The 16,352-nt window shown below is 46.5% G+C and overlaps 2 protein-coding genes across 2 annotated transcripts; one reads left to right on the top strand and one right to left on the bottom strand.

The window, feature by feature from the left end:
* Positions 1 to 4,976: 4,976 nt before the first annotated feature.
* Positions 4,977 to 7,038, top strand: LOC127327147 (acetylserotonin O-methyltransferase 1). The gene is made up of 2 exons (XM_051353931.2): positions 4,977 to 5,870; positions 6,528 to 7,038. Exons 1-2 carry the CDS (start codon positions 5,067 to 5,069, stop codon positions 6,828 to 6,830), a joined length of 1,107 nt encoding a protein of 368 aa, XP_051209891.1. The 5' UTR covers positions 4,977 to 5,066; the 3' UTR covers positions 6,831 to 7,038.
* A 6,770-nt stretch (positions 7,039 to 13,808) lies between these two features.
* Positions 13,809 to 14,449, bottom strand: LOC127327158 (uncharacterized). Its single transcript, XM_051353938.2, has one exon. The coding sequence runs from the start codon at positions 14,297 to 14,299 to the stop codon at positions 14,090 to 14,092; it is 210 nt and encodes a 69-aa protein (XP_051209898.1). The 5' UTR covers positions 14,300 to 14,449; the 3' UTR covers positions 13,809 to 14,089.
* Between the last annotated feature and the right edge of the window lie 1,903 nt (positions 14,450 to 16,352).

The following is a 16,352-nucleotide window of genomic DNA, read 5'->3' as shown; positions in this document are numbered from 1 at the left end:
TGGGAGAGGCCCTAGACGCTTGAACACTGAAACCTCACCTGTGTCCTCCTTCTGCTGTCTACATTCCGGGCAGTTGTCGATTGTAGGCAATCGGCTCATTCCTGAATCCCAGCAGTGCTTAAAGAAAGGACAATCCCAGTGTCTGTCCATGTTTTCCTGCTCTCTTGACTTCCCCTTAGCGCGGTGCTCATATCCTTCGTCGTCTCTATCATACCGACGATATTTTCCGTTGTCTACATCAGACCGACGATATCTTTCGTCATCTATGTCGTACCGCCGGTGTCGGTCGTACTAACGCTCATATTTGTTAAGGAGATGCGCGGAGAGCGGTCGTTGATACCGCACGTTTCTCACTTGTTCCTCGGTGATGTACCGTCTGTCATCATATCGGGGCCGGTCGCGTGGGCCGGCCTCCTCCTTTTCCTTGCCACGGGAGTGACTGATTTCTTCTTTATCCCTGCCATGGTGGTATACAGGCCCTGCCATGTTAACATCGAACGAGAAATCTAGCTGACGCCTCGTGGAGTGATTGTGTTCCACCATGTTGACGCCAGGAAACGGTTGCGTGTCCACTTTCATGGTAAACTGACCAAGGATCAAACGGCCTTGTTCTATCGCCGTTTGGATCTGCCGACGCAACTCTTTGCAGTCATTGGTGATATGGGTGAACGAGTGATGCCACTTGCAGTACGGTCTCCCGTTCATTTCTTGCGCCGTAGGGATTTTATGGCCTTCGGGTAACTTCAGCTGTTTTTCCTTAAGCAATAAATCGAATATCTGCTCATCTTTGCTTACATCGAAGTCAAACCCTTTTGCAGGCCCTTGTTGTTTCACCCATTTGCAGGACACGGGATCTGCCCCCCGAGCCCATTCAGCCACGGCTACTTCCTGGTCTTCTGCAGAGTCCCCAACTTCTTCTGACTCGACCAGGCCTATCGGGGGTTTGAACTTTTCTTGGTACAATTCTGGGTGGCGCTGCTCATACAATGTTAATTTCTGGACCATATGCGCCAGCGAATTGTATTCCACTTGGAAAGCCAGATCCTTGATCGGCGCTGTGAGGCCCAACGCTGCCAGATCGACTGCTTCTTTCTCAGTTAAACGAGCCGAATAACATCGGTTCTTGACAGTCCTGAAACGTTGAATGTATTCCGACACCGTTTCTCCCCGCTTCTGCCGCACCTGCACCAGATCGGCAATGCCAGCCTCGGTAGCTTCTGAGTGATATTGAACATGAAACTGCTCTTCCAGTTGCTTCCACGTCCGGACTGAATCTGGTGGCAACGAGGTGTACCACCCAAAAGCTGGTCCTGTGAAAGATTGCGCAAAAAACCTTACACGTAACGGGTCTGATGCTGAAATCATGCCCAACTGTGCCAAGTATCGGCTCACATGCTCAATTGAGCTAGACCCTTCTGATCCATTGAACTTTGAGAACTCAGGGAGCCAATACTTGGGCGGCAGCGGAATCAAATCATACTCGTTGGGGTACGGCTTGGAATAGCCGACTGTTCTCCTCTTTGGTAGGATGCCTAACTGGTCTCTCAAGATTGTACTGACTTGTTCCACGGTATGAGCTGCAGGGGCTGAGCTTTCATGACTCGTTCCGGTGGCATATTTAGGTAGCCACGCCTGTTTATCGGCGTCCGCTCCAGAAATCCCTCCTGCTGCAATCTGGTTCGTGCGCGCCAAGTTATTGCAGTCCGGCACGTATGTGCACACGTATCCATGTGGGATTTCTTTAGGCGGCTCATACAGGAATTGGCAATCGCCAGGATCGCCTCCAATCCTGTAGACGACGTATGCCGGTGAACCCTGTGGCTCTGGAGCTGCAAGTGTGAATGGCAGCTGCGGTCTGGTCTGGAACGGTATTTCTCCCTGGTGAGTCCCTAGGGCAGGCCCTGACGGAGAGTACTGATGCTTCATGATTTCCTGAACCACGCGAACCGCAATGCGCTCGAAAGCGTTCACCAGGCTCTCAGAATAACGGTGTAGAGAATGAGCCACCATGTAATTAACTTCCTGGCGCAGAGCTCTGGTGCGTTCCTCTGAAGGGACAGACAGATCTACTTCATCGAGAACGCCTTCGGGTGAGAACCCTTTCCACCTAATGCCATGTTTACGGGTCCTCTCGAAAGAGCCGATGAGATCGGCTTCGAAGACAGCTTTAATATCATCATACTTCTTCTTGTGCTCCTCAGGCAGATCTTCGTACGTGATTGGTCCGTCCGCCATCTCAGCTGCAGATGTTGACGCAGTTGCTGTAGATGTCCCACCGGGCGTGCCAGAATGTGTTGCCTGCCAAAACCCACCGGCGAGCAGCGACGAGCAACACGAAGAGCCGGGAGGCTCCCAGAACTGCTGGTGGGCCCTGGTCCCTCGGGCGACGGCCCGCAAACTCCAGCACACGTCCTGGCTGTTGCGAGGGCGTGCCACCTGACCTATACCTGGTTAGGAAGGTGATGGATTGCTTCAATTAGTTTCCTGCATGGCATACACATAAACATTAAATCTGAGCCTCGATCGGCTCTCAGGTTACCCTGTGAATCGGCTCAAAGAGCCGATTGACCCATGGTTCGCATTGGATCTACGATAACATGGGGATCCTGCTTTATCAATACCAAGTTAAATCGATCTACGACAGTCTAGGGCTTTCACCGCATAATTGGAACGTCCTACGCGTAGTTGAGCCTGGCAGATACGAAAGATAACAGAAAACTAGTCCTAGAAGAGGCCTAAAAACCAACACAGAGTCGATTCCCGGAACAACCCCTCTTGGATCGGCAAACCATACCTTACGCACTACTGGATCGTTCAACCCGTTTGCAAGGCCTAACCATGCGGATATCAAACTAATCCTTGGAGAAACAAGGAATAACCATAATAGATCAGATCTACTAAATAAAGACCAAGCAAGATGCTGCCCTTACACCCAAGATAGGTGCAAAGGCAGCTAGACATTTAGGGGCAGCATAACTAAGCAAACATATCAGAAAAGTATCTATGTTAGCCCCAAAACATCTATGATAACGGTATTACTCGCCATCAACAAGGCTTCAGTACGAGCAACACAAAACAACGAATAAACTGATACTGCCCAGATCGCAAGATGCGATCTGGGCAGCATGACGCTTACCCGGAAGAAACCCTCGAAACAAGGGGTGGCGATGCGCCTAGATTGTGTTTGTTGTGAACGTGATCGTCCTCCTTTCTCAATAACCCTAGGTACATATTTATAGTCCGTAGACTTTCTATCTTTGGAATAAACCTAACTGTGTACGAACCAAACTCTATCTCTTGATTCTAAACTGAAACGTGATCTACTATAATGTACAGATATACGGGCAATCTAGCCCAAACTCTCACACGAGGCCAATTCAGAAACACTTTATGTGCATATCCTCTAAGCCCATCTCAATCACGGCCCAACTCCCAATTTGGCTAAAATCCGGTGATAACACACCCCTACCTAGGAGGGTGTGCATGAGGGACCAAATTTGGCATTGTGCTGCCCATGTGACATGGACCCAGGGTAAATTGGCCTGGTGGTAAAATTTGTGCAAAAAATGGAGTAGTTGGGCTTGGTTTTGGACTTTTGGTACTTCAGGTTAATCACTTTAATCAATTTTTGGCCAAGGTTTGGTATTTTTTGCCTATATTTAGAATTTTTTTGCGAAAAAATCCATGCTCTATTGATAATCAGTCATAGCAGTACAAGAACCCATAAAGTAGTTCTATTAAAATGCAATATCTTTTAACTGGGCATCTAAATTACAGTTCCTTTTCATTACTGTAGTTCTCATACTCGAAACTAGAGGCTACTATGAGATATGTTATAGTGAATTTTTTTAATGTTATTTTTCTAGGGATATCCTTTGTGGCTTGTGGGTACTCAGGTGTCTAGACTTGTGAGCGTGACTTGTCAGAGTTGACTGCAACAATACACTTAAAACTATTATCTTCTGTTCATTATATAGTACTACCTTTGTTCCAAAATGTAGTATGTTTTTGAAAAGGTAGCTTTCCAAAACATATTACATTTTGAAAGGGACGTAATATGTGAAAACATAAGAGTTAGAGGCACCGTAGCTTGGCGAACCTGCCCTACAACTGTTTATTTTGACCCCTTTTAGATTTTGATCAGATTTAGTTTAAATTTAATTCGTTTTAGCAAAAAACCTAAATTATGCTCACGGGTGATTGAAAATCAGAAGAACAAATCAAAAGCAAAATTTTTTTTAGCTAGACGGCCGTGACGATTCTTCTGTGTGCCACAGGTATGTTTGGCGCAGAGTTTCCATAGTTAGCTAGCTGCTCGCCTGCTCCAGATGGGCATTTCATATAGAAACAAGAAACACATAGCTAAGAACTTTGCCTTTCGTAGCTAGCTACTACTATCCAGCGATTCTAAGGAGTAACTCTGCCTTAAAATAGCTACTTGAGAGATGACGATGATACTCCCTCCGTCTATATAAAAAAATATGTCTAAACTCAAATATGATATAGTAAAGGGTGTTTACCTAAATACATCTAAATTTAGATAAATTTACGATATTTTTTATGGATAAAGGTTATACTCCCTCCGATCTTTTTAATTGACTCGAATTTAGTACAACTTTATACTAAATTTGAATGAGTTAAAAAGAATCAGAGGAAGTATTTGCTAAGTAAAAAATTCTTATCCGTTTTGTACCTGTAGAGTCTCAGTGACCAGATATGCTAGTAGTAGTACTACCTCGGTTTAAAAATATGTGTCTTAATTTTTACAGGAAGGACTACTTAGCATCGACCCAGCTAGCTGAGATGTTTTCATGTTGCTTAAGATATAGGCATAGCGCAGGAACGCCACTTCACGCTTCCATGGCCATTATATCGCGCCTTTAATTAGGGAAGTGGCTAGATACCGTCAATCTTAAAATGCAACAGCACTTTCTAGTGATGAATATTAAAATCAAACCAGGATTTGTCGCGTGGTGAGTGTATTTACTATTTAGCGAGCAGTATCGACGATCTACCAACAAGAACGAAGAATAATCTCGGCCAAGAACACAAGCACCACGTACGCCATGGCGCTGACAGGCGACATCTACAAGCTCATGAGCACCGAAGACATGCTCCAGGGCCACGCCGAGCTGTGCATCCACGCCTACGGCTTCGTCAAGTCCATGGCGCTCAAATGCGCCATGGAGCTCGGCATTCCCGGCGCCATCCACAGTAACGGAGGCGGCGCCACGCTCGGCGAGCTCGCCACCCGGATCGCGCTCCCTCCATTCAGGCTCCCGCGCCTGCGCCGCCTCATGCGCGTGCTCACCGTCTCGAGCGTCTTCTCCATCCACTACCAGCAGCCTGACTCCGCGGACGGAGGTGCCGCCGTCTACGGGCTCACCCGGGCTTCCCGCCTACTCGTCGGAGACGAGACATTCCCGGGGCTGTCCCACCTCGTGTCGCTCATGCTCGACCCGAACCTCGCGGCGCCCTTCTCCGGCATGAGCTCGTGGTTCATGGACGAGCGGCCACGCTCAATCTTCGAGATGCACCACGGCGAGGACATCTGGGGCGTGGCCGCGCGGGACGTGGCGCTGAGCAGGTCGGTAGGTGACGGAATGGACTGCGACAGCCGCTTCGTTATGGAGGTTCTCCTGAGGAAGGGTCTCGGGCGGGAGGTGTTCAGTGGTGTGGGCTCGCTGGTCGACGTCGGCGGCGGCACCGGCGCGGTCGCGAGGGGCATCGCGGCGGCGTTCCCGAACGTAGAGTGCAGCGTCCTAGATCTCCCTCACGTCATCGCGGAGGCACCAGCCGATGGCGACGTGCGCTTCGTCGCCGGGGATATGTTCGAGTACATTCCCCCGGCGGACGCTGTTCTCCTCAAGGTACCTGCTCCATACTTCGATGCATGATGTAGTCCTAGTCGCAAAGTTTTGCAACTCTATGAGAAATTGTGCATATAGAAAACTCTAAAGAAATAAAGAAAAAAGACCCATGCCATAATTTAAAAATATTTTCTATTTAGTAGTCTAAGTTTTGACAATTAATTCGGTCGTTGTGGTCGGACTCTATTATAGATTTATGACCACATTCTCCATAGGTCCCTCTTAGATCTTCTTTCTCCAATCTTGAATTAGGGAAGAAGGAGATATTCGTGACTAGCATTTTGCACAACTACACTGTGGACACACACTTTTGACCGCTCGGATCATCCGAGTGCAAACACACAAAAGACAAAAAAATGGATCCAAATAACACTCGCTCTTTCTTGCCTTTTATTTATTTATTAGATGATATTACTTGTATTTTGTCTTTTTATTTTTGTTAAAGTTGTTGTTGTTGTCATGTGCATCTTAGTTATGCAGAGGCTGGATACGAAGTAAAACTTCTTAAGCATTATGAAACGCCTATTATCGAAAGAAAACAACCCTTCTTTGCTGAAAGCACACACTTACGTGCACTCTGACTAAATGATCACACAATTATATATGTGTGCACTTTTATTAAGTATGTCATACCGTGTCCATTATTTCATATCTCAGTCCGTGATGCACGATTGGCGGGACGACGAGTGCGTCAAGATACTGCAAAAGTGCAAGGAGGCCATCCCTTCTAAAGATGCTGGAGGAAAGGTGATAATTATAAATATGGTGGTTGGGTTAGGAACATCGCAGGATAACAATCGAAAGGAGGCACAAGCGTTGTACGATCTCTTCCTCATGGTTATTGAAGGAGGCGAGCGAGAGGAGGACGAGTGGGAGAAGATCTTCCTGGAGGCTGGATTCAGTGGCTACAAGATCATACCAGTGCTCGGCATTAGGTCTATCATTGAGGTGTATCCTTAATTAAACACCATACTAAATATGCCACCTTGGTGAGAACCCTAAGAATAATAATCAAGATCTGTAAATTTACTACCTACATAATTTATTGTTTGTGTATGTGTGGTTGATATTTGATGGAATTAGTTTGATCCATGCTCAGATAGGAGGTGTATGTATCATTCTGTATCTTCGACTATATTATTGCGCATTAAGTTTCTTGATATCGTCATTTATGAGTGACATCCTCCTCCGATAATACTCCCTTTCATCATTTTCGTTGGTTCCATCTCAACGACTTTACACGCATGCGATTATTTGTGTTGTAGCGCACCTCATCATGTTTCATGAGGATACCTAAGGTTTCATTTTTTCTTCGCCACTGCTATGGCCAAATTAATTCTTGATTCAACGAGAAGAGATATGAGCTCCTATGACTTGAACTATTCCTTCGCCCCTTCTATGGTCAAATAATGGCTTCGCCCATAAGAGATACATGATCCAGGATTTGGCATGACTGAGGCTAAACCGTCGAGAGCATAGACAAAGTACATAGTAAATTAGTCACTGACATCTAGCTCTGTTTTATGAGCGCACACTTCGGTGGAAGGAATCAGCAAAAACACGACATCAACACTGTCGGGAGCAGCGGAAAAAGAAGACACGCGAAAGGAAAAAAATCACAAAAAGTCGTAGGGCTACTCGACAACCAACCAGAACCATGCCATGCTAGACATAGGCAACTACAACCATGCCATGTTAGACATAGGCAACTACGCGGCGAAAATCGACAAGCAACATGCCAATCTCGGCTCGTTAATATGAGTAGCATGCAACATTGTCTTTGTCCATGATGATGGACAGCTCCGACGCCAGATTATTACGAACCGCTGAATTATCGGGTGCTATTTTTCTTTGGGTGTGTCTATGTATCAGTTGACTGAGATTTTCTTAAGTCTCAGTCATCTCAGAAAAGTGCAACTGCAGTTTAAAGAAAAGTGCAACTCAGTCTAGTTGCCCATTTCTCGCAAAAAATTGCAATAGAAAAATACAACTCAAGCACTTTTTTGTAAGTGACTTAACTGAGACATAACAAAACGGTTTTTTTTTTACTACTAGGTCTCATAATTTTACAATGATATATTTTGTCTGGCTTGTGCACTACTTTGGTACATGCCGATTTGGTTTACGCGCCTATTAATCGTGCACTCACCATCGCGGACTCGCCTCGTTCGGGAGCTCGCTATCGCGGACCCGTCACGCTCAGGGGCTCGTCATCACGAACTCGACATCGCTCCATTCGGCAGCGCGGACCTGCCATCGTTGACCCCCACGTTTGGGGGCTTGTCATCGCTATCTCGACATCGTGCGCACTCGCCAGCGTGGACCCGCCAGCGCGCACTCGTCATTGCGGAACTGCCACACTTGGGGGCTCACCCATCGCGAACTCAACATCGCGCACTCACATCGCTCGGGGGCTCTCCTGTCACAAACTCGCCGTGCTGATCCGCTCCACTGCATTGATTACGTCATGCACGTTGAATACTCCCAGTTAAATGCCGCACCTGATAAAGTTGATAAGATTGACGATTACTAGGAGTCGACGACTTCATCAAGTCGTCCAACAAGAGTCAACAACTCCTTCGAGTATGTCTTCGGGCGCCATGGTAACTTGATTATATGCATGGTTGCAAACACCCGAACATAGACTTGGGAGCTACTCCCATCAGGAACGTTTTTCGCGCACCCAAACATCCCATCTTGTCCGGTGTGATGATTTCATCCACAATGTTGACTCCTAGCTATTTGCAACCTCCCCTCATTACATCAAGATTCCTTATCAATTCCTCCAACACGAGTTGACAGTTTCTATCGCCCACAGGCGCAAAACTTGAGTTGAATACTTCCTCAAGTAGTACAACAACTTGAGTCTATACCCGGTTGCAGGAACCTGAACATAGACTCGGAGGCTACTCCCATCAGGAGAACTGTCCGTGCACCAGATAGAAAGACAATTTTTAGAAATAATTTGAAAAAAAGATATGAAGAAGAAGAAACTTCGAGCCTATGATCGGTGGTAAACACGCAAACATAGCCTCATCATTTACTCCCATCAAGAGGGTGGGTCGTGCACCTGACAAAAATATCGACATCAGAAGATCAAAGAATCCCACCACTTAGGCTACTACATGAGCCAAACAAGGCATCCGATACAAATTTTCGGACCACGTTCGCCGCGATAACATATCTGGATACTATGCTTTTCGGCATGAAAGTAAAACCCAGGGATCCGTCATGTGCGGCCTAGTATCGCACAAGCTGCGCTCTGCTAGTATATTATCCATTTCGACGATATGATGAGACGGACGCGTTGGGTACCCTTAACATTCAGCTGGAATTCAAAACTCGATAAGAACTCCGCGGCCCGAGTTGAATTATGCTAGTAATCCGAATTCGAGTCTGGGGACTCGGGTTTGAAGTAGGTTCACGATGTTTTTCCTAGGAGCAATTAACTGGTTCCTGATCCATCGAATGCACCAGACTCATTATACCAATATCCCCATGATAAAAATAGTGATTGAAGATAGTAAAATGCTTACTCGAATACAAATTCGAGTTCATGTTATAAAAATTAAGAAGTCAAGGTTTAGAGACGCAACCCGAGTATGTGACTCGAGTAGAGTCTCGGGGGCTAATGTCATGGGTATGCCCTTTCGGGTACCCATTATTACTATACCTGGCTCGGCTCACATGGAGGTGGACTAACACAAGGACTCGACAAGTTAGACCCGCATGTAATATCGACTTGGACTACAAGAAAGAGGACTCCTAGAAGGTCCAAGAAGGCAACTCCAATACATAGTCGACTTGGACTCTTGTAAACCCTAGCCTGGTTGCATATATAAAGCCAGGCATGGTACCCCTTGAACATATTAATCACACGCGATATTAGACATAGAAAACTCTCTCCGCCTCCGGCGTCATCCTGTAACACAAGCATGCTCATATACTGGATTGCCACAAGGATGTAGCGAGCTCCACCGAGGGGACGTGAACCTAGGTATATCGTGTGCCTACTCTCGCTCCCAGAATATCCATCGTTGCCTTCTCCCTAAAACCCAATTCCATGATCCACGGGCATTGCCGAGGTCAACCCTCATCAACGATCATGGCTAGGAGGGCAACGAGGATCAACATATGCTCCTCATCGCCCACGGGTTCCCTCGCCACAGAGGTGACAAGACTTTCTCATCCATCAGAGCAGTGATTACCTCCTCGTCGTCAGAGTCCATCGCCTTGCCAAACCGTCGAACACCTCACGTGCAAGGTAGACGCGGGGTGGGGGCGGAGAACGGGAGGCAGCTGGCGGAGGGACGGTGGTGTGATGGGCGACGCGGTAGAGCGGGGAAGTGGAAAAGTATATTCAGCGGCGAAGGGCTGTCTATCGGAGACTACAAGCCAATGGTGACAATGGGTGGTTACAGCGCCGATCTGGCTCTAGGGAGGTTGTCCCGAGGCTGGGAGGGCGAGATTGGAAGGGTTTGCGGGAGTCTCGCCGATAGGGTTGGGCCACGGTGTTATTTTGCCCCCCCCCCCCCCCCCCCCCCACACACACACACCACTGGAATGGGTTCGGCCTAGGGGCACCGGATAAGTTGCTGGGACGTGCTGACCCCAAAACAAAATTGGGGGCTGGGGGCGTTATTTTGCGCCGGCTCCCCCCATTTTTACGTTTTTGGGCCTATCGGGGGGGGGGGGGGGAGTGGAGATGCTCTTACCCGCATTTCTTTGGTATGCCAGCTCTTTCGCACACACAACCTACATCTTTTCTACCGATCAGCGTCTGAGACTGGGGGAGAGAGTAAGGTTGTGAATTCCTGTACTCCTTCCATCTTAAAAATAAGTGTCCCATATTTTTGTATTTGTAGATAAAGATGTATCCACAAATAAAATACTTTTAGATACATTGTACTTCAACAAGAATTAGACACTTATTCCAGAATGGAGATAGTAATTAACTACCGATCGAGGAGAAGAGATACAAAGGGATGTTGGAAGGTATAGTTAATTAGGATTTTCTTTTTCACCGTCCGTGAGGACTTGCGAGAGTGAACCGTCGAAGGGAGCCATATATGAAACAACTTCGGATTATTTTAAGAGTTTAGATCAAACGTTAGAGCAGCGCTACAACGCTGGACGCTAATTTGGGCTCTTACGTGAAAAATGTAAATATCATATAATTACGTCCTACTACGTTGCATCTCATGGCTCTTATTCAGCCGCTACCCGGATTTAAAAAGTAGAAAATAGCAACCTAAAGTTACCTGTGCAAGTGCAACCCCAATCGCTAATCAAAATAGTTCTCAAAAAAAAATCGCTAATCAAAATAGAAATGACTTGATCCAGGCCGCCGCCATGCATGATGAGTGGAAACGGTTGTTAAAATTCGTCTATGGATCAATCACATCAAGAGATCAAACGGACACACAAACATAAAATTATTGCCAAAGGCACGTGTCGCGCCTTATGTTTTTTCTCTCTTTATTTTCTGTTTTCTCGCAATCTGGTACAAGACTCACGACGCTGCCGTGTATATATGCACGTGCAGCTGGCCGATCGTCCTAATCATACTCCAACTCAAGAACACACACGAGACCTTGTACTAATCCTAGCCGGACTGGTACTACACTGAACCTTCCTTCTTTAGACTAACATGCTGGACTAAAGCTTCTAGACTAACTCGTACATGACAGCTCCAAGTCCTAATCAGACCCAAACTTGGTGTGTACAGTAGCCACACACAATGATTCGACACTAAGCAAGTATTATTTCTAATAATGATAACATCGACATATACGGATATACTAAGTGACTTAGTATGAAGGTGGCATCTTTTTTCTTTTTGAGGGAATGAAGGTGACATATCTTAGAGCCTTTTTGATTCGTAGGATTCATAAAGGAAAATGATCTAATGCCCCGGGGGATCCGGCGCTGGCAACCTCCGGGTGCGCCTCCGTCCGATCGACCCCATCGTACGGGCGGCCTTCCCCCACGCTCCAGCGCGGCACCGTCCCACGAAAAAAAAACGAGTCAACCTTATCTTCTTCTTGCTGTCTTCTCCACCAAGCGCTCTCACCTCTCCTCTTCTTCCAGCCACGCACCGCTGCAGCCCGACCACCACACGCCGCCGCAGCTCCGGCCATGTATGGTGCTGCCCCAGCCTCACGCGCCTCCCTCGTGCAGCCCCGCCGCCAGGAGCCGTCGGAGAAGCCCCGCAGCGAGACCCACTGCCATAGATCCCAGTTAGTAGGGCTTCATCTACAGCGACCTCACCTCTCCATCGACCGGAGCGGATCCTGTGTACCGGCACCGGCTGGTGCCACATCGACATGAGCGCGGGGGAAAGCAAAAACGGGCGCAGTGTTGGCTTCCTCGACTCCGACCCCGCCTCCTCATTGGCCGCGTGGATACTGTGTACCGCAGTGTCGGCTGATGCGTCAACGAGATCGATCGCAGAGTGGCGGGAACTGCGGACGACAACATCTGCCACTACGGCTTCCCGACCATGGCCGCACGCTGCGACCAACAACAACATCTGCCACTACAATTTTTTTTTGCTACAATTGTTTTGTTGTTCTGCTTTTTTAGTATAGAAATTGTGCTACAATGTCTTCGGTGAGTTTTTGTCGATATCTTCGATAAGGCCGGGTTGCTACAACAATATATATTTTTGCTACAACTTTTCTGCTGTTTTGCTACAATTGCAAAATATTTTTGCTAAGGGGTTTTCGGCGAGGTCTCTGGTGAAGTCTTCGGTGTGTTCCACAGCGAGTTCTCCGGCGATGTCTCCGACGATTTTCATTTTTGCTACATTAGCACATTTTTTTTGCTACGTGGTCTCCGGCGAGGTCTCCGGCGAGCCCAGCCTTTTTTCTTTTCTTTTCTGAATGAACCGTTTTTTGCTTCAGTCATTTGCTGTCGGGGGTGATTTTTTTGCTGCCGAAGGTGTTTTTTTTTGCTACATGCAAATCTAACCGTCAAAATGGTTGATCCGACGGCTGACCCGGGGGCTGGGGAATCAGATCCCCCGGGGGACGCCCAGCAGTTTCCATTCATAAAACACAGGAATAGGAAAACCGCATCATTGGAATGTCATCTCCAGGATTTGAAACCTACATGAATTTGTTTCATGCAGCGTTTGATTCACAGAAAAAACCAAAGGAATTGTAACATGAGGTTTGAGCGGATGGAAATTTTGCTATGAAACATAGTGCAATACAATCCTATAGGAAAAAAATCCTATGCATTCCTAAGCATGTAAAACAGTGTCAAATAGTGTCAAATACGTTTAAAATACAACTTGCCGGCCGGCTGGAAGCCCGGGCAGCCGCCCGGCCAACAGGGAGGGTAGGTCCGCCCCTGTTCCTAAGGATTCAATCCTACGAATCAAAAGGTGCATATAGAAAAAATTCCTAAGGACCAAAATCCTACAAAATTTCTATAAGATTCCTTTAAATCAAACAAGCACTTACTTTACGACAAGACAACACAAGGTTGCTGCCTCGTAGTTTGCAGAAGAAGACAGCAAACGATCACCGAATTTGAAGCTAGCTCACGAACATTTTCCCTTTTGACATTGAGAATAGGAAGAAAGTCATATGGTTGGAAGAAAATGTAGAGGAAGGCAACCCATATTTCGAAAAACCATTTTATCAAGTGCTGATACATTTTGAAAAAAAGGGTCGATTATTGGCAGATTAAATATATTGATGATCTTCCATGGCAACACATAGATAGTGAGATAGTACTAGTTCATTAAGAACCGGAGTGTCAACTTACTCGACGCACACTGAATTTTTTCTTTGCCGTAACATATTTGCACACATGTGTCAACACATGTTAGCGACGTTGTAGATGTCACTAGCACTAAGCACTCATTCTATTAGTTAGTAATGAAATGCACGACTGACGCATGCATGCAAGCTAATCAATGCTCAACTGTTAGTAAACATCATGCTATAATTTAGGATATGCATCCTGGACGACCATCAGAAGATTATACGTGAAATTCATAGTACTATACAATAGTAATAGGAAATCGTCAACTAAATTGTCCAGTGAACATCATATTACTGTGGGTCTGTGCCCCTACAGTCTAAAGAAATTACGAAAGCTGAACATGTCTGAACTTCGAAGCGACAGTAGTATATATGTATGTCCTCCGTGTGGTAGGTACCTAACTGTTGCCAGATCAGCAAGCGGCACTCCACAGCAGGAGCAGCTTAACCGAGGTAGACGTGGACGCCGACGGCGAGGATGAGGATGGCGATGAGGGCGAAGTAGATGACGGCGTGGACGAGTATGGAGAGGCCGCTGGTCTGGAAGTTGCCGAACTCCACAATCCTTCCCTTGCCGGGGATCTGGAAAAGCAGCCCCGGCGAGAGGAGGATGAAGAGCACCAGCCCGATGAACACCGGAGCCCAGTCCGACATCTCCCTTTTAGTCTTGGCTAGCGAGCTCCTCTTTGAACTCTGATGCAGCTGGGCTCACCCTCTGGTTCCTGCAGCACCTCACTTGCTCTATGATTGTTGTAGGACCAGCTGTGGACACTCGAGAGTGGCAGGAGTGTGAGGCCACGAGGGGTGAGAGTATGTTTATATGGCCTTCAGGCCAGTGACAGGAGGCAATTAGGGTGGTGGGTGTGTGAGGTGCACATGCTAGTTTATCTCTTGTCATGCTTGATCATGGTGTGGGTATTACCTTGGTACATGTGAATGTGACTGAGGTACTACATTTACTGTATCTGTTGCCATCGCATGCATGTTTGTTTGTCTGTCACTGTCGTCTTGCATCGGATGCAACAACCCATCATCTTTAGCTTTCAATTTTCTTCAGTACGGAAAATTCCTTTACCTAATTTAGGCTTTGAGTAGTAATGGACAATTCATTCGGCTGAAGTCTTTTTTTTTTCAGCTCAAATGGGAGGTTGACCTCATCTACGTGAGCTAGGCTTACAAAGGCATGGCCGGTGGCCACAACCACACATCTATGTGAGCTAGGCTTGTGCTAGTATTTCATTTCAGTTCCTAACCGAGATAATGAAATTGAAAGAATATTTGAGATATAATTCGGCTATCTGACTTTTGTTATATAAAGGAACCGATGACCGTCGTCGTTACAAGATACATACTTTTTCATGCATGAAAATCACAATTGATGTAACAACTTCTTGTCAAATAATCAATGATAAGAACATAATAGTGTTGTTTGTCACAAAGATAGCGTAGATTCCGAACGGTCACATCAAGGTGATTCATCAAAAGGGAATTTAGCACCACCCTCTACACAATACTGTTATCCGAAAAAAAGTCATTGAAGTTGTCCATATATAAAAGATCGTAGTCTGGTGAGGTGGAGCCATGGAGGATGAGTTTCAGTGGCAGATGGAATCAATGGTAGTTGAGAGAAGGCATGAACCCAAACCGAAGCACACGGACACGGTCAGCACCCACACACCCCAAAGGTAACTTTCCACACGCGTGTGACTTGTCCTCGTCAGCACATGCCGTCCTCTAGCACATTTGGGGGCAAGATCGGATGGGGTAAAGGCTTTTGGAAAAGAGAGGGTGGTTTGCATGGATGCATGGAGGTGATGGTGGTGGTTGCCATGTCCATTCCGGAGTGGACCTGGCGGCTGGTTGCTCAAGCTAGACGACACTGCTCGGCGTTCAACTTAATTGCCTTGTCTCTACAAGATTTGTTAGGCGCGCACATGCTTGTTTGGGCACACACACATATACTGGTCAAAAGCTGAATGATTGTGGGTTCATGCATGGCTGGCTAGATGTATATACGCAAGGCAAATGGGACATCGGCGCATGGGATTTGGGTGCGCGCTGCCCTCGGCCGGCGGTTGGATGCAAAGTGGCTTTGCTTACTGCGTGCTGCTTACAACTAGCTTAAGTACACACTTGATTTGCTTGCTGGCTGCTTCTGCACATGCATAGAACCAACAATCATTTTAAACATTCCAGTTTTTCAAAGATTTCACAAAATGTATAGTTCACTCTACATGCTTCATCTAGAACAAAATACTTCTTCAGACATAACATCCACTTACTAAGAAGATCCACGAAATGCTTCTGCAGATTATTTCCAACTAAACACAGAAAAGTTGCTCTTGAAGCCTGAGAAGGGAACGACACATTGAGGATATTAAAGAAGAAAATTATGTGTCTCCACAAATATGGTAAACAACATAACCTAGAAGTTGTGTGTCTATTTGGTGCATCAACCAGCATCCCAAATATCTGACAACCACATGTTTCAGTACCGAACAATTAATAGCCAAATTGCTGGCACTTATTTACGAGGTCTATCGTTAGTCCCGGTTGGGGACTTTCTGGGTTTTTTGGCTCCACCCCCTGATAATCATAAGGGGACCCTAAATGGTATGATAGCCCCAAAAATGACCGGAAATACGAAAATGAAGTTATAGTTCTCTCAACGTCACTGTAATTTTTTATTATGACCCCCTAGACATGG

This window comes from Lolium perenne, chromosome 1 (genome assembly GCF_019359855.2).
Source record: "Lolium perenne isolate Kyuss_39 chromosome 1, Kyuss_2.0, whole genome shotgun sequence".
Lineage (NCBI taxonomy): Eukaryota > Viridiplantae > Streptophyta > Magnoliopsida > Poales > Poaceae > Lolium > Lolium perenne.
Note: the sequence above shows the minus strand (reverse complement) of the source record. Positions and strands in the feature narration are given on the sequence as shown.